Consider the following 21,481-nt stretch of genomic DNA (forward strand, 5'->3'; position numbering starts at 1 on the left):
TGCAAGCAGGGCTGCTATGGTGCCCATGAATATGCTACCTCGGGGCTTCTCTTTTGTCCTACACTAGGGCTCCTAGCTCGGCCCTAGAGGCTAAGGCCCACATCTGATGCTGCTGCCTGTGGTTGGTGGAGCTGCGCCATTAGTTCTGGCACGACAGGCTTGTTTTTCAAATGCACAGGCCCCATGCTGGGTTCCTGTCTGCGATCCACCTACGGGGAGTGCTGTATGTGGAAGATGTGGTAGATCTGGGCTGAGAGTATAGGCTATATGTTGGAGTAATAACTACACTGATATGGGCCAGGGGGTTGGAATACCCTCTAGAGCCCACCTCACCTGCAGCCTCCTTCAGACACTACAGAATCACCACGTTTCCCTCCCCCACCTGCTCCTTCTGCCTTTTTGGTTGCAGAGGCCGAGCCAATAAACCACACCAAGCCAGGCCAGCTTCTCCATGTCGGATCTAATTTTATTTCTCCTTTTGGGTCCCTACAACCCAGCAGCAAAGTGCAGGCAGTACAGTGTTTAACCTACTAGCGCAGACAGCGAATCAGGGCTGCGTGCCAGGCCGAGGGCTTCTCCGCAGCGCTAGGGGGTCTATGCAGCATGGAGCAGGGCGTCGCTGAAGGCTATGGCTTATCTCTTCCGAAGACGAGACTGAGGATCAGGGCAGACGAGGGCATCACTCGCTGGTGGAAAGAAGAGATGGTGCATGGAGTTTATCACAGCACAGGTTATAGGGCAGCGGAGTAGTGTGTAGGGTGGTGTGGGGCCAGGAGAGGGCTAAGGAAACCAGATCACTGCCCTGAGGAGATCCTCCTCAGAGGAGAGTTTGCCTGTTGATAAAGACCCTAGTCTGGGGCTCAGCCCTAGGTTCAAATCCCAGTTCTGCTACAGGCTCCATAGCTACACACTGGAATAAATTGCCCAGGAATAAACTCTAGAATCTCCATCATTGGAGGGTTTTAAGAGCAGGTTTGACAGACACTTTTCAGGGATAGTCTGATAAAGCTTAGTCCTGCCATGAGTGCAGGGGACTGGACTAGATGACCTCTCATGGTCCCTTGATTCTATGGGCAAGTCATTGAGTCTGCCTCAGTTTCCCCAGCTACAAAGCAGAATATTTCCTTCCTTCCCCCTCATCTTTTATCTTGTCTATTTAGAGCACGAGCTCTTTAGGGCAGGGGTGGGCTTGTGCAGTGCGAAATACAAATAATATAAATCAGCCCAGTACAAGTGAGTAATGGGGAGGTTGGATCAGAGCACTCCGGGGATGAGCAGGGTTCCTTTTGATGGCGATTGGTTATTTCTCTGGCCTTTTCCATCCCAAGGTCATTTATGAACTTAACAGTTGCAAACCTCTGCCCACCCGCCCCTGAAATGCAACCATTTCTGGAGTGGAACACAGCGGCACTATACAACATAGGGTGGGAATGGGAGAAGCAGCCGCCTATAGCTGTTGAGACTGGGGGAAGGATTTTAGGGGAGAGGACGTCTGACCCTGCTTAGCTTACGAGCTCTGACACGCTAACACCCCAAAGCACTATGGCCTAAGCAAGGCTTTTCAGCTCTCGGCGGCTGCTCCGGGCTGGGAGCCTACGTGCCGGGGCTGCGAACTCACATGGTATTCTGCTTGTAGCGCTTCAGAGCCTCATCTGCCACCACCTCCATGAACTTGGGGTCGTCCCAGGGGATCTCACCCGGCACAGTCAGGGCCAGCGGGTCCGAGTCGAAGAGCTGCACAGTCACCTGCGTGTCAGAAGGTCTGGAGGAGTCCTTGCGGCTGGGGGTCTTGGAAAGCACCTAGGGGAGGAAGCGGGGAGGAGCCTGGTAGCACCAGGGGATGGGCAACTTGAGAGCTCTACTGGTGCCCTTGAATCCCATCCCTGCCCGTCCAGCCCTGAGCTCCACCAGCTCTACCAGGACCCCTCACTCCTGACCTGCAGCCTCCCTGATTCTAGTCCAGCCCAGGCCCCTGACGCATGGTGGACTCCATTCACAGGGCCGGCGGCAGCAGTCCTGAGTGACCGACCTGTGCCCCTGCCTGCAGCTGCCACGGTACGGCTCAAAGGCTTGCGAGAGGCTGTCAGGGCAGAGCAGCACTTTTGTCCCAGAGACAATTGCCCGATTATACACATCCCGCTCCTGACCCACTTTGCCTCTTTCCAGCTCTCTGCTATTCCAGGGGGGGGACGGGGGGGGGGGGGGTATGGGAGCCAGCGCTGGCAGCCAAGCCAAACTCAGGAGCTCCATGCCCAGCTGGGCGCACGGGCAGCATGACGCAGGATCCACGGGGTGGGGGATATAGCGGGGGGGAGCTGTGGGGAATGGACCAGTCTTGGCAGCAGAGCCACTCAGATGTCTGTTTCCCAATGGGCTTTGATGTCTCATTCATTTGGGTGGCACCAGCTGGTGCCAATTGGGTCGCACCCAATGTCAGGCTCCAATGGGCCTCCCTGCCCCCTAGTCCTGCTGGCCTGGGAGCATGCTCCCACCCCACTCCTCTTCTCTTCTCCCCAGCCCCTGCTGCCCCATTCCCCTCTGCCCCTGCTCCTCTGGGCAACGTCTCCCAGCCCCCTGCTCTGCCCCACAGCTGGTCCCTCCTGGCCGTCAGCTGCCTCCAGTCCAGGCTCTGTCACGAAGAGCGAGTGTCACATGCCCACTGGCTCTCCGGAGACCAACAGGAAGTGCCCCATGGGCCAGCGGAGGGAAATCGGGGGACGGCGTGGGAATCAGATCTTAGTAGCCCATGGCTCCATCTTGGTGCCCCCCACCCTCTCTCGGGTGCCCCCCCCCAAGCAGCGCAGGAAGGGCAGTGGGGACCCACCGTGGTGACCTGCAGCATGCCGTCGCCGTTCTGGGTGAGGTTGGCCAGGCGGGACACCCAGCCGAACTGCTGGTTGAGCTGGTCCAGGAGGCTGGAGGTGTTGAGCATCTCCTCCTGGAAGGTCCTCAGCAGCTCGTCATACTTGCGGGTGAAGCGCTCCGCCAGGCGCAGGGCGTCCTCGAACTGCTCCCGCAGCTGGCTCTGGGCCGGGTCCGTCCGGGAGCAGTCTTCAACCCGGGGGAAGGAGGAGGAGAGGGCATTATAAACACAAGAAGGGGTCAAAGATGGACTTGCCAGGATCCCTGAAAGCAGGAGGGCAGCAGGACACCTGGCTCCCTGCCCATTGCCCTGACAGTGGGTCTAAACCCCGTGGAGACCCCCCCTCCCCCCAAATCCCCAAGGGATCGAGTGGGGACTCTGGCTCCTTGGCTTTGTCAGCCCTCGGTTTCTCCACCAGCAAAGCCAAACCAACCCGTGTCACTGCTGGTGTTAGGACATAACATCTCCCCTAACAGCACCAACCCCTCCAGCCCTGCTCCTCTGCCGGCTAACTCGGGGTGGGGAGGTTAACAGCATGCAGTCACCACCCGAGTCCACTCACACCCCATCGCCCCACCACTAAACCCGCAGCCAGCCAGCTGCCACTTGGTTCTCAGAACCACAGGCTGCTCCGCTGATCGAGGCCTGGGGGCCTGGTGCAGACTGTCTCCCCTTCCATTCCCCTCCATGTTACTCGTGGGTGGTAACTTAGGTCTATGGCCAGCTCTGAGGAGGTGTCGACTGGCCTGACTCCAATGGAGCTGCGCCAGTTTACAACGCCGAGAACCTGGTCCTGGATCTGCGTGGGCCTAAATGCTGGTTACACATTGGAGCAGTACTGAAGCGTGCGATATTCTGCACCGAAATTGCCTAATCTAGGAACACAAAATACATATGGGGGGGGGAAGAGATGCAACACTGCCCCCTGCTGGGGGGATGGGGGGGAAATCACATCTAGAGAAGACCCCATTTGTCTTACCCAAGAGGGGTGAGAAGCCCCAGTGCCGGTGAAAGGCGCTCACCAGCAGGGATGGAAATAGAGGACGCAGGTTCTACTCCCCCTGTGGGGTGTTTATCTATGAAACTACAGGCTGTTACCAGCCCCTGGTTATACTGGTCTCCTTCGCTCACCTACAGACAGAATTTCCTGGCATTTTTCACACTTATCCTTCATCTTCAGGCAGCCAGCAGAATTGCGGCGGATTTCCCGGCACACCATGCGGTCATCGCTGGAGTTGCGAGTCTCTGAGGGGGTGGGGGAGGGAGGAGACACCACAGAGGTATAGCTTTCCTTCTCAGCACGGGCAAGATGCACCAGCTCTCGTGCATTCGTACAGCACCTTGCACTCCAATGCTCTTTACAAAGTACTAGTCATGTAGACAGTAAAGCCTTCCCGCCCCACTGAAATGCAGTTGCTTCTGGGGTGGAGTGTGGCAGCTGTTTAACAGAGCACAACAGCTCAGGATGGGAAACCGAATACTGCAGCCATTCAGAACCAGGGAAATAGAGCAATTAACTAGACCCTGGAGTCTTAATCCCTAAGACACCCGCACAAGAATTTAAGGTTATATAGTCTGTCCTGTTATTCCTATCAAGTCTGGCAAATGATTCAAGAGCTTGTGAATCACCTACTTAGGAGTGTACATAAGCTTCAGACTGCTTTTGCCATAATTCCCTGGCCCTGACTATTTATTCTACGAGGCTTGAAAATGCTCCTGCGATTGCTTTCAAGCCAAGCCGGGATGAGGCAATACATCCTCGCATGGCTCCTGGAGGGAAGACATAACAATACCACTGGAATTCTATTTAGAGCACCTTTCATCTTCAGCCTATTAATACATTAACTAATCCAGTCTCGCCCACCCGTGTGAGGGAGGAGAGACGACCAGCACTGCCCTCTACTGGACAGAATCAGAGCTGCCCATCTGTGTCATAGGCCTTGTGCTTCTATGAGCCCACAGAGCGTCCCCTTTAGCTCAAATGGCCAGGGCCTGTGTTTTTATCTGGAACGTGAGGTTCCAGGTTCTAGCTTGGCTGCAAACTTCCCAGTGGCCAGAGTGCAGCATAAAGGCAATCTGAGCCCTAGGTAGCCACGGATTTGTCAGAGTCAGACCCACTCTATGGCTAGGGAACACGAGGCAGAGACAAAGCGACTTGCCCAGTGCTGGAGCAGAAGCCAGCGTTCCCCCCACTCGCCACCCTGTGCTCGGATCACAAGAGCAAACCTCCGTCATGGAATTCAGGGGCATCTCGTGTAGTTTCCTCAACTGGTGCTTTGAACCAGAACGGCCACCCCACTGCTCAGCAGAAAGCGGACCAGTGTCCTTCTCATTCCATGAGAGAGCTGCTGCCTTGCAAAATAAATCCAGGGATCAGAGCAAGGGTGGAGGAAGACGGCTCCTCCGCCTTGGTTAACAGCAGATGGGAGCGAACTCGGATGCTGCAGCTCCCCCTGCTGTTTCACTCTGCTTTGACCACTGCTGAAAGTATAACAGGATGGGGGCGGGGGGGAGACTCTGTCTTGAGCTTGCTCAGTCCAGGGACTGGAGCTGGGTGGAAACCGGACATTCCATGTTGCGGGAAATTCCAGGATTTCAACATTTTTTTTCCCAACCCGAGACAAAAAACAAAACAAACAAAAAAACAACTTTGTTTGAAGTTTCCCTCAAAATGGAATTTTTCCAAAATAAAAAAGTTAGTTTGGGATCAATTTAGACTTTTTTGGGGGGGGGGGGGAGGGAGGGGAAGAACATACAGAATAAACAAATTTCAAGACAAGTCAAAAACGTCCCAACCCGAAAGCGTCAGGATGGAAGGTTTCGACCGACCATAGCAAAACCCTTTCCCGAATCTCCCCCCCCATAGTTTTTCAACTAAAAACTTTGCTAAAATCAACACAGAAAGTCCCCCCTCCCCCCTTCACTGAACCCAAACATTTGGTTGGAAAAGTTTCCCACTAGCTCTACCTCGGGCTCTGCCAAGGTGTCCAGCTGTGGGGCCAGGGAACCAGATTGAGTCCCCAGGGTGGAGGCCTTCTCTGGGGCCAGAGGGGGGAGACACCACAGATTAAGGCCAGAAGGAACCACTGTGATCACCTACTCTGACCTCCTGTAGACACCGGCCATAGGACTGCCCTGAGTTAGTTCCGGTCTGAACTAGGGCAGATCTTTTAGAAGAACATCCAATCTGGATTTAAAAATGGCCAGTGACGAATAATCCTCCTGCCCATCCCTAGATGAGCTGTTCCAAGGGTTAACCACCCTCACTATTTAAAAAAGTGCCTTGGGAACAAGGCTAGTGCTGGATAAGTGATACCCGTTCCTTCTGGACTCCCCCCGGTGACTAGCGTGTGCCTGGGGGCAGGGCTCTGGCTCTGGTCATTACCACCCACCAGCTCAGCTGGATCTGCCCCTCGAGGCCCTTGAATATCCCCCACCTGTGGTGGACCCTCCCAGCAGGGGGTCCTGGCTGCCTTCGAACCACTGGCCATCCTGCTCCATGGCCTTCTGGGCTCCCTCGAACATGCGCTGGGTCATCTCGAAGAGCGGCCCGAAGAGGTGGTGGAAGCCGTGGTGCCGGGGTGGGGAGAAGAAGGGGTGCGTGTCCCGGACCACCCTGGCGTTTGAGTAGGGGAAACGGAAGCGGAAGGGGGCGTGCATGGCCCTGCGGGAGCCCCCTGCGAAGGGTGAGCGGAAGAATGGGGCCATGCGGCTGTAGGCCCGCGTGCTCTCCTGGAACAGGTCGTCCACGCTGTCCTCCACTAGGCTGTAGCGCTCCTCCAGGTCCTCCAGCCAGCGGCCCTGCTGCTGGTCCTCCTCCAGCAGGGAGTCAATGCGCTCGCCGTTCATCCAGATGGAGACGGGGGAGGAGTGGTTCAGGAACTCCTCCAGCTACCAGAGCAAGGCAGGGACAGGACATGGTGAGCTGGGCAGGCCTCTGCAGACCCACCCATCACCCACCCTACCCAGAATTGGGGCCCATGCTGCTGCATCGCAGGGAGACCCGCTCCCTGCTGCCTCAACGGGGCCGAGTCAGTGACCGCTTCGGGCCCCGGGGAACCTGTGCTGTGGACCCACATCCATATGGAAGATGTGGTGGACAATGACCGGCAGTTAATTCCTGTTGGCTCTCCAGAGGCTGCGAGACAATCAAGGCTAGAGCCCCCTCTCCCCGCAGTGCAGTCTGTCCATCTCAGAGTCGGAGCCATTGAAGAAGTCGACCACGAACGCACTGGCACCACCGAGCCCTACAGGCTCCATCCTCAGCCACATCACATGCTAGCCCACTCTCCCATACAAGCCCTGCTGATCTTTCACAGCATCCCACACCCTGGTGGAAAGAGGTCCCGGCTCTCCTATACCACGATGCCGAGCGCCAGAGAAGGACCTAGACCAAACAGCTCACTCACCTGCCGGCCAACCAGGCCCGAGCCGCTCCTGCACGTCCTGGAATAGAACCTCATGCAGGTCTGCTTCAGGCAAGGCTTGCATTCCTCCCACAGGGCCAGCATGGTCTCATTGCACACATCCGGCTTCTCGGTCAGCTTCTTCTCCGTTTCCTTGGCTAGTTGCATGGCTTGCTGGAAGCGAAGGTGTTAAAACCAGGACTGTGAGGGGCTGGGCCACTCATGGGGATTCTCCCTTCGCTCAAGAGGCAGGGGCCTGGGTCTTTAGAGCAGGCGAATCAGAGTTCTAGCCCCACTCTTGCCAGGAAGAGCATGGGAAGCCCACCACCTAAGGAACCTCAGGGGGGGCTGTGGATTCATTAGAGATTGTCCCCCAGCTCCCAACGCAGAGGGGATAAGTGACATGGCCATTTTAGAAGCATTTTGCCATGTTCCACGTGAGCGTCAGGCCCCCATGGCCCAAATCACGGTGAGATTCAGCGAAAAGCTTTGCAGGGACAGTCTCCTGCCTGCGTTCCTGCCATTTGCTCACCTCTTTCTTCTGCTTGGTCTCCTCCAGCGTGGTCAGGATCTCCTGGTGGTCTTTGCTGGTTTTGTCCATGAGGCTTTTCATCTGCTTCACCCCGTTGATGGCATTCTCGATCTCGGTGTCTATGTATTTGCTCCCGGCTACAGACATTTCTGAAGGGGGGCGGGGGGGAGAAGTTAATTGTCTCAGGAGAGCGATGCTAAGATGGTCTTCTGCGGAGGACACCTCTTCCAAGATGGCCACCCAGACTCCACAAACACCATCTTCCCCACCCAAATATTTGGGTCTCCGAAGCCTATTTGCCCAAAAAAGGGTCAAATCCAATTCAGCTGAAATGTCACACAAACTTCTCATTTGCCCAGCTCCGTTCTCAGGCCACTGAGGCCCGAACCTTGCTTAGATTTGGGCTGGGACCGTGCCAGAGCAAGGTAGCCAACAACTGAATTTTGGTGCCAAAGATCTAGAGTAAAGACTGATCCCACCCACTCCCCTCTGAGCCGTGACAGCCTGCTCTCAGGTCTGCTACTCAGGTGTGCCATTTTCCACAGGACCCCACCTAGCAAACCCTGAAGAGACGATACTTGTGCGGTGTCACCTGGCGGGGAGCTGTGGGAGAAATGATCTCACGATGCAAGCATCTGGCTTGGACCCAAGACACTCCTGATGCCAGGAACTTCGGGGGGAAGTTTGTTTAGATGGGCCTGATCCACATCACCCAGCCCCAGATCCAGATTTCCCCAGGGCTTGGAGGACCTGGCCTCAGGGGGTTTGGACCACAGATTCCTAGATCCCCAGGCCAGAAGGGACCATGTGATCTCCTGTACAGCACAAGAGAGAAAACAGCCCCCCAATAATTCCTAGAGCAGAGCTTTAAGAAAAACATCCAGTCTTGATTTAAAAAACCGTCACTGACAGAGAATCCACCACGGCCCTCAGTAAACTGACTCGGTCCATCCCAGATCTTTTGTTTTGGTTCCTGGGGGCTCTTGCGCCCAGTTTCCAGGTTCTTTCCAGCCTGATCCAAAGGAAGTCAGCCAAAAGCCTGGAGGTTTGCCATGTTTCAGATCTAAACCCACATCAGCCTAGCCCCCTCCCCTGTTCGTCCCACACAACACCGGGGCCCCACACGCCAAGTTAGCCCCCCATACCTGCTGGGGTACCTCCCCCCCATACACATGCTGCTCCCCTGACTCTTACAGGCGGTCAGTACAATGGTGATGGGAGCCATAGATAAATAGACCTGCTTTTGGGGGGCGGTCCTAGAAGCAACGCCTAGCAGCAAAGCCCAAGTAACAGCCGTGGTCAGTGGCTGGCGAGGCACCCATCAGCTGGAGCACAGGGCACAAATCACAAACTGATCCCTGTAACAGCCTGCCTGGCCCTGCAGCGGAGCGTCATGCAGTCCACGGCGCAGTGTATCCCGTATTACTCCGCGTGTGCCGATCCCACCAGCCTCAGCCACCCGGGGAGTTTCCGCCCCGGCGCATGGAGCCTCCCCAACGCCACTTACGTTGCAATTCATTGGGAGGAACCAGGGCCTGGCCTTCCTCCCAGGACAGCAGGAGCCCCAGCAGCGAGAGCAGCAGCAGCGTCATCTTCCTCACCTCCTAGCAAACTCCAAGGTCGTGTGCAGGCCTGAAAGACAGGGAGGAGAAATCAGACAGGCTCCCCCAGGCCGAGGGCACGTTGTACCGACGGGGCCTACAGATCTACCCACGCACAAGTACGTGGACGCTCCTAGGCGTTACAATAACCTCAAAGGACAAATGGTGCCGGGACAAGGTACAAGGAGACAGAGCGACTGAATGAATCTAAACAAAAAGGCCAGTTGATCTGATTCAAGGACAGTGTTGCAACTATGCTGGTTAGAAAACAGGACCTAGAGCCAGAAATCAGTAGGTCGGAGGTTAGGCCTAATTCATGGACAAAATAATGAGGGGGGGTGGGCTATTCTGCCCATCACTCGCTTTTGGGGTCCTTAAAGCTTTTGGTCAGGCTTGACAAAGCCCTGGCTGGGATGATTTAGTTGGGGGTTGGTCCTGCTTTGAGCAGGGGGTTGGACTAGATACCTCCTGAGGTCCCTTCCAACCCTGAGATTCTAGGATTAAAAGAAAAATAGTTGAATGGGGAAAAAGTACAAAAGAACAAGAAAAATAAAGACGACCAGCTACTCCAGCAAGCTTCCCCATCCCAACTGGCACCCCACCATCCCCTAGGCCTTCTTCAGCCTCCCCCGGAGAGATGTCCTGGCCAGAACAGGCCAGAGAGCAACCCAGGTGAGATCGCCACCTCCAGACGTGTCCCAACCACCATCTGCCATGGGAGTGATCATCATCTTTGATACCGTCAAAGACTGCAAAACTGGGGGCTTTTCCTTCTAAAAATGGTCTCCAGCTAAAAGGAACAAGGGATGTTGTTCAAAGGAAAGCCTGACTCGCTACTTTACATTTGAAATGCTTTAACGGTTTAAAAAAATAAAATTACTGGTGGGTTTGCCACGGTGCTAAGCAGGCTGACGTCTCTGTATAGCAACCCCCCAGCCTTGTTGAACACTGGACGGTGACTAGTTATGTTGACAGCTTTAGCCCTTGCATTGCATTTAAGTGAATACAACAGGCTGCTCCAGCCCAGATGCCCGAGAGAGAAACGCATTCAAGATACGGGGCCAAAAATGGTCTGGGATTTAACAAGAGCCAAACTCCACCAGCCTGACCAGAGGCCTGGGATCCAGGAAGAACTAAGCTCTAACTTCTGCTCTGACCCATGCTCCTGTCATGGCCATGGGCATGTCACTTATCCCCACACTACAGTGGAAGGCAGAGAGTTTACCTCACACAGGTGTTTGGGAAGCACCATGAAAGCATCATGCCTTTAAGTGCTACATATTACAGCAGCCGGTTTATCCCTCTAGCACCATGGCTATGCCCAGCACTGACCCTGGATAAATCCATGTATTGAAGTGATTGTTTAACCCACCGGTTCAGCATCTCTGATAGCCTCTGTGTGAACCAGCCCTGGAGGTAAGAGCCTACTACTGCTACAGCTTATGGAGTTACTCATTTAGCTTAACATCCATGGTTTTTGTGCTGAAGGCCCCAGGTTCTATCCTGCTAGTGACCCTTTGGGGAGGGATTTTGATATCAGCAAGCTGGAAAAATAGGATCTAGATTCTGAGCGCTCAGCAGTCTGAGGTGTTCGGATCCAGCTCCATCTCTAGCTCTATCCCAGCCACATCAGAGACTCGCTGGGGTGGGTGTCTGGACTGGGAACATGAAGTAATGCTCATGGGGGGAGTAGGGCTGTTCTAGACTCAGGGGAGACTGCTCTTTGGGCACAGGCAGAGTAGGGTCTGCACCCCAGGAGTCCCGGATTCGAGTGAACCCACAGAGCTCAAAGCAAGAGGACTGAATAAACGAGGACTGAACAGTGACTGCTCCAACCACGAGCAAGCCATGCTGTAGCTCAGAATTAGGATGGCTTAGCAGAGCTTTGCCCTGAGAACCAAAACCAAACCACAGGAGAAAAATGAGCTGTGACTCATTTGAATGACTCGGCCCCCCCGCAGGGGTCTCTGCTTATTTATACATGCACAAGGCCCTGGTGGCCCCGCTGTGACCCAAATGCCCACGAATTTCTGGCCAGGGGGAGCTACCGCAGCCCTGAACTCAGGCCGGGAGCGGATGCCAAGACCTGATGTCTGGGCACGTCTATTGTGCAGCAAATGGAAGGTCTTACATAAGAGCCCCCAACCCATGTTGCGAGCAGCTGGAGGACAACCAGTTCCAGCCCTGCTTTTGGGGGCGGGCTCTTTCCCGACAGGCCGGTGAATCACAGCACGGTTGGCATGGGCTTGGGGGGAGTCTGGGGCCCGGCTGCCTCAGATTTCTCGCCCGCAGTGTTCGTGAGCGGCTCAGTCAAATCCTGCCAGAAGCTAGAGAATAAAGTAGGAGAAAAAAACCTGATCCGCAGAGGCCCATCTCTGCCATCTCCAATTCGCTACAGCTGCGCGGGACGCTGGCTCAGCCCATCGCTCAGCCCTTGCTTTGGTACGCCCCAAACCCAGCTGGATTGCAAGCCAACAAGCCCAGGGTGCGCAACAGAACACCTGGCGCCCTCGAGGCGAAGCAAAGCTTCCTGTGCTTTCCAGCCAGGAAAGAACATGAACGTTTTCCTCCACAGGCGAGAGCCCAGCTAGCGCGTTTGCTGGAACGAGACGCCAGAAAGGTTTGCCTTCGAGCGTAGCACCCGCTGCCAAATACAATAGGGGCAAGTGCGTCAGACACCGGGAGAGTAGAGACCATCAGCAGAAATAAAGTGAACGATCAGGACCTCTGATCAGCAGATCTCAAAGATGGGCTGGTAGCATGATCCCCATGCAGCGGCTGGGGAAACTGAGGCACAGGCCACACATCAGGTGGAGAGCTGTTAGAGCACAGGTCTCCTGCCTCTAGCTCCGTGCTGTAGCCACTGAATGACACTGCCTCACAGTTCAGCAGATAGCACGCACTTCACTGCATTGTCATTGCCTCCCTGGGCTTCCCTTTCAGTCCTAGGCAGCAGGGGAGGCTTTGAATTAAGCCTTTGGCTTTTACAGGGGACAGGGGCTGGGGATTTTCACATCTGGCGACAGCAGGAATCAATGCAGAGTCCCTCGTCAAGCAAAATTCTGCACAGGCGACCCCATTTACCAGTAGCACTGGGGAAGGGGGGGCGCCACCCAGACTGGGTTTAGCTCCAGCTCTGCGTTGGGGCTGGACCCAGCCCAAGCAAATGACGCCAAAGTGATAACAAGATGCTGAACGACCTTGCCAGAGACACCAGATCCCTCAGGCCAGAGGCAGCGGGATCAATCGGAGTGAGCAGCAGGAGCCGCATGGCAACCGAGGGGGAGACAGAGGGAAGTGTAGGAGTCCGGGGGTGTAGCTGGGAAGTAGCAGCTCTCCCAGGGAGGGGGGGACTGGACAGGAGGGCAAGGAAAGAAACACAAAGCAAGCCAGGGCAATCAGAACTTGTCCAGTGCAATGGGCTCCAGGGTTATTTAGAGCCATAGAAAGTGAAGGAATGAAGCTACCCCATTAATCCAGCCTGTGCTCCCCACAGTGCTGCAGATGCCCCCCAATCCTGACCCCACAGCCCCCTGCTATTCCAGTCCTCAGCTCCCTGAGACAGCTCTGTAGACAGCCCCCCCTCCCAATCCTGACCCACAGCCCCCTGCTATTCCAGGCCCGGCCTTTGCACGCACAGCTCTGATGCTGCAGTCCTGAGTGAAACAGAGACCGACAACCCTGCTGAACTGGGGGGTAGTTTTCATCTGAAGTTGTCCAGCACCTACTGGGGGTTAGGATAAGATTGGAGACTCATCTCGCTTGTGATCTAAGCCACAACCTGACTGCAGCCCTGGGCATTACCCCGGCGCTCCATGGGTCCCACGTAAATATCTTCAATATGGCTTAGGAGGGGGAACAATATTCCCTGTGGGGCCCCCCTCCCTACAGAGCAATCGCTTCACGGACAGCACCGTAGCTGTACAGTGTTGGGGTCAGAGAGCATTTTGCCGTTACCTTGAACTCCCACTCCCCATCAGCGCAGGCTCCCCACACCAGGCGCTGCTATGGAACTACTCCTGGTTTTGACCGATTCCCCCCCAAAACAGCCATGCATGCCCCACCCCCACACTAGGCAACTAGCCAGGTGCATTGTGGTTATTCTCCCCCCCCTCCCCCGCATTGCTCAATTGGTGAGGTGCATTGTGGTTATTTTCCCAATGTTTAAATACCCTGAGTCAGAGCCCCAAGAGATTGGTCTAAAACAAAACAAAAAATCTGGAGATTAAAAAACAAAAACAGAAGCTGGATTTTTTTAATTGGCCTTCCAGGCCTCTAGCCGAGGTCCCGTTGTCAAGCTTCTCTGCACCTAGGAGAGCGAGACGTGAACTTTGTAAAAGGAAAGCCGGGCTGTGACTCGCTGGGGTTTTGAAAGAAAACACCAACTATCACAAGACCTGCAATAAAACCGTCAGTGGCAGCAACATGGTGTCCCTCACTGCATTGCACAAGTGGCCTAGTGCACTACGGCTAATTTCACCTTCCTTTGAAGCATCCGGCACTGGGAACTCCTGGAGGCCAAGTTCCCAGGTTTGCCAGGCCAATGGTCTGCTTACGAGAACCAATCAAATGCCGAGAGCCACTAACTGCATCACTCTTTCACAGTCAGGCATTCTCTCCCATACATTGTTTATTAGCACCTCACTTTCGTAATCAAGACATGCCAGTGAAAAGCTAGAAATGGCCAGGACATGGCAAATCACTAGGGCCTGTAGCCCAGTACGACATGTCCACAGGCAGCCCATTCCCACCCAAGGCCCCAGAACTGGCCAAGATGTAGGAATTCCCTCCTGACCCCAGGTGGGGAGCCCTGAAGCATGAGAATTCTCCTGGGTTACATACCTGCAGAGAAGGTGGAACTACAGGGGACACTGCTGAGAGCACCTTGCAAGGAGCCCATGGGGGAGGGGGGAGAAGAGAGAAATGACACAGGACAGTTAAATGCCCCCATCCCACTGGACCAAGCAGTGCACAGGCCTTAGTTACACCCACCAATCTGTCAGAGAGCCCTTGCAAGCCCAGCCCTGCTTTGAGGTGGAAATGGGGTGTGCCGGTCCTTTCCCCAGGCGGGCAGGGTGAGCTAGGGCTCCCTCTTTCCCTAGGGATCGCTGCATGGACCCACCCAGGACGGATCAGGATCCCCCACACCCCCTAGCCCGTCTCTCTCCCCTCCCCAGGAGCGCGCCCTGCCCCGGACGCTGGAGAAGCGCCCCTTACCCGGAGCCTCCGGCTCCAGCCCCGGCGCCCCGCGGAGCTTTGCCCATCGCCCCGGCAGGGCGCATTGGCAGCTGCAGGCGCTCAGCGGAGTTTGCACAAGTACGGGGGTGAAACAAGCCCTCCCCAGCCAGCCGCCCCCCGAGCTCTCCCCGCGCAGCCCCGCGGGGCTCACCTCTGCGGCTCCGCGTCCTGCGCTGCACAAGCGGGGACCGCAGCGCTGGGCACCGTATTTATACCCGCGCCGCGCTCTGAGTCATGCCCGCAGAACGGCCTGGAAAGGGGCCGGCCCGGCCCGGCCCGGCCCCTGCGTCTCGGCGGCAGCCAGTGGGCGCCCTTGCACCGCGCACGGCCGGGCTGCGTCCTCCCCGGGGGCTCCCAGGCGGACGGGGGCCGCTGGAGCGAGGCTGCGGTGAAGGGCACTTCCCCCCGCCACACACTCTCTGGCAGCGCCATAAATGCGCTCCTGGCTGGGTCCCACCTGAGCCAGGGTCCAGGCGGGTGCCTTGGTCTGCTCCAGCTACTTGGGTGCCCCTGAGGCCCTGCCCCATCCATGCCAGCCCTGCCCGGCCCCCTGGGGGTCACCCAGGTCAGCAGTGATCAGTGGGGCTCAAGGCCCCGCCTGTAACAGGCACTGGGTCTGCTTGCAGCCCCCCCGCCCCATACCCTGGTCTGGGAAACCCCAGGCACTTCACTGCTCCTTTCCTCTCCCACCCTGCCCCTCGCCGGGAGCTAGGATCTCAGATTGCCTCCCTCTGCCACAGGTGCCTTAGGAGAGATTAAAGGGCCCGATCCTGCTCCCCTGCAGAGCTCAGCTTTGCCTGCCCATTCGCTGTCTCCGGCTGCTGGTCTCTGTCTAGTTCTGGGGTCTCATGCAGTGACTTGGCCCGTTTGGCCATCTAGGGATATGTTACCGGGGATGATGCTACACTGTGCTCCTTCTTCCAGCCCCCTTCGCCCCGGACAGATGGGTCAGGAAGAGCATCCCCCTTTGGGAAGGGGGAAACTGAGGCCCAGAGTTAGTGGTAGAGCTGGAAATAGAACCCAGGAGTCCTGCCCTCCCTCCATTAACCACAAACCCATTCAGGCCTCTCTCTACCATCTACCTCTTCTCTTCTCCCTTCCCTTCTTTCTCTACCCACAACCTTCTCCTCCATCCTCCCATAGCCTCTCCAGCCAATGTCCCCAGTGGCTCCCCCTGGCCCTCTCTTTGCTGTGTGCATCACCTCCCTAGGCGTATCTCCCGCTCCACATCTTGTGCAGCCAGATCCCGGCTCCCTGGGGCTAGCTGGTAAGTTGTGCTCCTCCCTCCCTGCTCCCTGCCCTTGTGTATTGAGAGACGCAAGGTGTGTGTGTGGGGGGCGGGACACACAGAAGTGATGGCACAGCAGCCCTTAGGAGGTGGGTGGCTAATTCCCAGGTGAGTGAAGTCCTGGAACAGCCTTCCAAGGGAAGATCTGGGGGCAAAAACCTAACTGGCTTCAAGACTCAGCTTGATAGAGGGGAGGGGATGATGAGACTGCCTACAATGGCATGTGGCCCATCAGCGACAGGTAGCAAAAATCCCCAGTGGCCAGAGATAGGACATTAGATGCGAAGGGCTCTTCTACTACAGAGAATTCTTTCCTAGGGGTCTGGCTGGTGGGTCTTGCAGACATGCTCAGGGACTGACTGATCGCCGTATTTGGAGTCAGATTGGCAGTGATTGGTTGCTGTTTTTTTCTTTCCTCTGTGTGTGAGCACGGGTCACTTGCAGGTTTAAATTAGTGTAAATGGTGGATTCTCTGTAACTGGAAGTCTTGACATCATGATTTGAGGATGTCAGTAACCCAGCCAGAGGTTGTGGGTCTATCACAGGAGTGGGTGGATGAGGTTCTCTGGCCTGCAACGTGCAGGAGGTCAGATTAGATGGTCATGATGGTCCCTTCTGGCCTTAAAATCTGAATCTGAGTCACAGTTCAGGGTAACTTCACGTGTACTTCACCCTTATAGGCACCCACTGTTGGGCTTCTAATTCCCAGCCATCACCTCTCTTGGGTGGAGACCCACATCTCTCTCCCTCCTGACCAGGGTTTTCCCAGGCTGCACACTTCCCTGCCTACACTGCGATATCCCCAGCAAGCCAGACTGCCTAAACAGCCCAGCGTCTGCGCTTTGCTCTCTCTTCAGAGGCCATAAAGAGTGTAATTGCCCCCAGTTAGAAGTGACCACCCCGCCCTTTCTAAGCAAGTGCCTTTATTCTTAAGGTGAAAGCAGTACCAAGAAAACATCGTAAAAAGACTCCAAGAACCTACACATGTGCTAACCAAAGATCACCCCAATTCCAACCAGGGCTCTGGGAAGAGTCAGTCCTTCCAGCCCCACCACAGCATTATGCAAGTTTGCCACAGCCTCAACTCAGTTTAACTGGGCCGCTCAGCCTGTTTCTTTATATCACCTGGACCTTTGATCTTTAGGAACAGGTAATCCGCAGACAATCGCCCCGCTCAGGGGGTAGCTTCAAAGCCTGAGTTTTTGCGTAACCGGAGGTGGAAATTTGCATTTGCATTCGCCTCCCGCTAGACTTTCCCCAGGCATTTGATACTCTTTGTCCCCAGAGTCCCTTTCGTCACTGTCGAGTCCTTTGAAGTTCAGAATGCTTCCCAGAGTTCCCGTCCCATTGATCCCCTGCAGAAAGGTTACATACGATCCTCGCCCACAGTAAAACACCCCCTTTGTATTTAGCACAATGGACTCCAAAGAGACTTAAACGTCGTTCAATAAGGTTTTCCAAGCAGATTGCAGGAAACTGCCCCTTCTGTCACTCCGGGCAGGACTGCAGACAGGGGACGCTTGGCACATGCTCGGAGGCTGCACATGTGGCTTTTTAACCCTTCCCATCTCTCTGCTGTACCACTTCTTTTTCTAGTCTTGCTGCCCTTTCTCCCTGCCCCACCCTCAGCCCTGCCTGCTTCAGGCATCTTCCCAGACCAGGAGGGCTCGGGGTGTTTGAGGCTGTTGGTAAATTTCATAATGTAACCCCCACCCACACGTAGACTTATATTAACTAGAGGGTGCCGTTAGGGGGCCTATACATTGCCCTGGCCCTTGGGCTGGTGAACTGGGTTAGAACCTAGCAGTGAAGCGACTGGGCCAAGAGAATATATCGGGTCTAACACCATCCCTAACTAGCATAAATACCACATGTGAGTGGGGCTTTTGTTATAAAACGGGTGAGGCCTGATGGCACCTGTGTATAGGCCTGTGGTGTATAATGGTGCTTTGCGGTACGGGATCAAGTCAAGTTCCGGCCAAACACTGCAGGAATCTGGGAACGCTTGGATGAAACTCTGCTGGTAACCTCCCCGGCTCAGGCTTTTGTCTATAATGACCTAGAACTGGATTGATTCCTCCAGTGCAACTCGCCTCCCCTGGCTCCTGAAGGAGCTTGGGATTGCATCTGGATCTCGGTCATGGGGTTGGCTAAGCGTGCATCTCTTGGGAGATGGCTCCCTGGGCCGGTAGGGGTAGCATGCCCCTACGTCATGGGTTCAAATCCAGTCCAGCTTGGGCATCATGCAGCAGCTATTGATCAGGCAAAATTAGTCAGTGGGGTCTTGTTCGGGCCCTAGGAGAGAGGTGTCTGAGGCCCATATCCTCAGCAGTATTTAGGTGCCTAATTTATAGAATCATAGGATTAGAAGGGACCTTGAGAGGTCATCTAGTCCAGTCCCCTGCACTCATGGCAGGACTAAGTATTATCTAGACCATTCCTGACCTGCTCTTAAAAATCTCTAACAATGGAGCTTCCACAACCCATCTAGGTAATTTATTCCAGTGCTTAACCACTCTGACAGTTAGGAAGTTTTTCCTAAAATCCAACCTAACCCCCCATGCTGCAATTTAAGCCCATTGCTTCTTGTCCTATCCTCAAAGATTAAGAAGACCAATTTTTCTCTCCCCTCCTTGTAACAACCTTTTATGTACTTGAAAACTGTTATCATGTCCCCTCTCAGTCTTCTCTTCTCCAGACTAAATAAACCAGATTTTTTCAATCTTCCCTCATAGGTCATGTTTTCTAGACCTTTAATCGTTTTTGTTGCTCTTCTCTGGACTTTCTCCAGTTTCTCCACATCTTTCCTGAATTGTGGTGCCCAGAACTGGACACAATACTCCAGTTGAGGCCTAATTAGTGCAGAGTAGAGCAGAAGAATTACTTCTTGTGTCTTGCTTACAACACTCCTGCTAATACATCCCAAAATGATGTTTTCTTTTTTTTGCAACAGCGTTACACTGTTAACTCATATTGAGCTTGTGATCCACTATGACCCCCAGACCCCTTTCCGCAGTCCTCCTTCCTAGGCAGTCATTTCCCATTGTGTAGGTGTGCAACTGCTTCTTCCTTCCTAAGTGGAGTACTTTGCATTTCTCCTTATTGAATTTCATCCTATTTACTTCAGATCATTTCTCCAGTTTGTCCAGATCATTTTGAATTTTCATCTTGTCCTCCAAAACACTTGCAACCCCTCTCAGCTTGGTATCGTCCACACACTTTATAAGTGTCCTCTCTATGCCATGATCTAAATCAGAGGTCGGCAACCCGCAGCACGCGTGCCAAAGGCGGCACGCGTACTGATTTTTAGTGGCACGCTGCTGCCAGCCGGGGTCCCAGCCGCCGGCCCCGCTCAGACCGCTGCCAGCCTGGATTACAGAACCCCAGATCAGCTGCTCAGCCCGCTGCCGGCCTGGGGTTCTGGTCGCCGGCCCCTTGCCAGCCGGGGTCCCGCTGCTGGCCTGGATGGACAGAACCCAGGCCGGCAGTGGGCTGAGCGGGGCCGGCGGCCGGGACCCTGGCTGTCAGGCGGCGGCGACCCGCTGCCGGCCTGGGGTTCTGTCTGCCGCCCGCGCTGCCGGTCTGGCACGCGGAACCTTTTACTGGCACGCGAAACCTTAAATTAATGAAGACTTGGCACACCATTTCCCAAAGGTTGCCGACCCCTGATCTAAATCAATGGGAGTTATGTGCCTAAATACCTTTGAGGATCAGAGCTGAACTGCCCAGCCATTGCACCATCACAGGCATGGCGCATGCTCAGCCCTAGAGCAGGGTCCCTCCGGTGGGGAGGTCCGTGCTGCCCACGCTGCGTCAGGGGTCTTCGGTCTGCAGAGCCATCAAGGGAGCGCTGGACTTGAAGGCTGCGTTCTGTGCTCTCGCTTCCCTTTCCCACAGCAGAGGGCAGCACGGGGTCCCGCAGCCCTTCTCAGGTCTGGCTCCAAGGCTAGAGAGAAGCATGCAGCGACAGCATCGGCTTCTTTGCCTGGCTCCCATCACCCCCGCTAGTGTGGCGTTCCTCGCTGGCAAATGGGGTCAGGCGTCCACTGGGACCCTGCCCAGAGCAACGAGGGCTCGCTGTGCCCAAGGTGCAGGCCCAGAGACACCAGCCCCTCAAATAGGAAGTTTAGGGTTCCCTGACTGTGGAGTCCAGGCCAGGGCTTAGGGAGACCCTGCGTGGTGACACCAGGCAGCACGTATCATGAGTCAGAGAGAGCCACCAAGTCTCTCTGTGCCCAGTACCCCTGGTAGAGTCATGACAGCCCAGGCCTAGCTCTTCACCGCCATGGGGGATTGCTACCTGATACACCCCCTGGAGTTCTCAGCCTGGTCCCACCGCGTCCCGCAAGCTGCCCAAGTCCCCATTGCCCAGAATTCTGTGGGCCCCTGCCCAGAATCCCTTGCTGTTGCTGCAATACACCAGGAGCGTTGGTGGCTGTGCCATCTGGGGTCAAAGTCACCGCCAGAGTGCCTCCAAATCCGACCGTTTCCCGTGGCCGCGGTGCACTCGCCGGCCCAAGCTGTCGTCGACGGACCGGCTCTGCCTCGTGAAATGCGCCGGGACTTAACTTAGACCCCCCCAGGAAATAACCGCATCGCCCTGCATTCTTCTTCCTGTGCTTTGTGCACTTGTCACGACTGGCTACAGACTGTAATTACTGGGGGGGGGGTCCCTTTGCAACCAGAAGGGCCCATTTTTAGATGCACCCTTGGATTCCGTCACCATCCCCAGCGCCTTGGTGAGACACTCCAGACGCGGGACTGCTCAGAGCAGGGAACCACAGGGTTAGAAGGGACCACAGGGGTCATGTAGTCAACCCCCCTGCCAAGATGCAGGATTTGTTGTGTCTACAAGTGGTTTGGGAACCACTTCCAAACCGGTTTGGGTGCCAGTTCCCAAAAAGCCGTTGCTAAACGCCGGGGACTGTGCTCCACCGTCTAGAACAGCACATGTGGGAGCCGCTCAGCGGGTGAGGAACTGAAGCTGCCCTTTCTCTTCGTGCCAGCCCCTCCGCTCACGTGCTGCCCACACTGCAGCAGCAGCGAAAGGGTTAACATGGCTCCGCTTTCCCCGTCTCTGTGGCCGACCGACCCAGCACCCCAGATCGGAACATCGTTCCCCCAAATGCCCCGTTGGCCCCTATTTCTGTAAATGGACTGACCCAGGAACCCAGCTCGGGAAACCTGCTCTCCCCAAGCCAGGTGCCAGCTCAGGATCTGGCCCCTATGATTGGCAGGACCAGCATCACTAACTCAGCTCCCTCCCCCCTGAATTTGGGTCTGAACTGGATCCCAACGGCCCCCGATTTCTATAGACGGGCAGACCCAGCCCCCCAGCTCCAAACACTCCTGGAGTTTTGTAGACGCTCAGAGCCAACCGAACTTTGCAGCTAGTGAAACCCCAGCTCTGGGGAGGCCCGTTCCCCACCCCAGCTGCCCTCCGCTCCCCCCGCCCCGTTCCTCCCACCCGGCAGAGTCCCCGCTCTTTGCTGGAGCCTGGACATTTGTTAGCAATTAGGGCTGGCGGGAGGGAGTGGGGAGCAGCCTATCTTC

General features: G+C 55.6%; 1 protein-coding gene across 1 annotated transcript; it reads right to left on the reverse strand.

Moving 5' to 3' along the window:
- Positions 1-445: 445 nt before the first annotated feature.
- On the reverse strand, positions 446-14,879 carry CLU (clusterin). The gene is made up of 9 exons (XM_026658328.2): positions 14,792-14,879; positions 9,309-9,433; positions 7,802-7,950; positions 7,273-7,443; positions 6,301-6,754; positions 3,995-4,108; positions 2,825-3,051; positions 1,619-1,800; positions 446-686 (listed from the first exon to the last, which is right to left on the reverse strand). Exons 2-9 carry the CDS (start codon positions 9,391-9,393, stop codon positions 680-682), a joined length of 1,389 nt encoding a protein of 462 aa, XP_026514113.1. The 5' UTR covers positions 9,394-9,433; positions 14,792-14,879; the 3' UTR covers positions 446-679.
- Positions 14,880-21,481: the final 6,602 nt, after the last annotated feature.

Source organism: Terrapene carolina, unplaced genomic scaffold (genome assembly GCF_002925995.2).
Source record: "Terrapene carolina triunguis isolate 2854851 unplaced genomic scaffold, T_m_triunguis-2.0 Scaffold427, whole genome shotgun sequence".
Lineage (NCBI taxonomy): Eukaryota > Metazoa > Chordata > Testudines > Emydidae > Terrapene > Terrapene triunguis.

Coding starts and splice junctions, on each gene's coding strand:
- CLU (XM_026658328.2), bottom strand. CDS start 9,393: ATGACGCTGCTGCTGCTCTCGCTGCTGGGGCTCCTGCTGTCCTGGGAG. Junction 7,951..9,308: donor TCCTCCCAATGAATTGCAAC/GTAAGTGGCGTT, acceptor GCCCCCCTTCAG/AAATGTCTGTAGCCGGGAGC. Junction 7,444..7,801: donor AGACCAAGCAGAAGAAAGAG/GTGAGCAAATGG, acceptor CTTCGCTTCCAG/CAAGCCATGCAACTAGCCAA.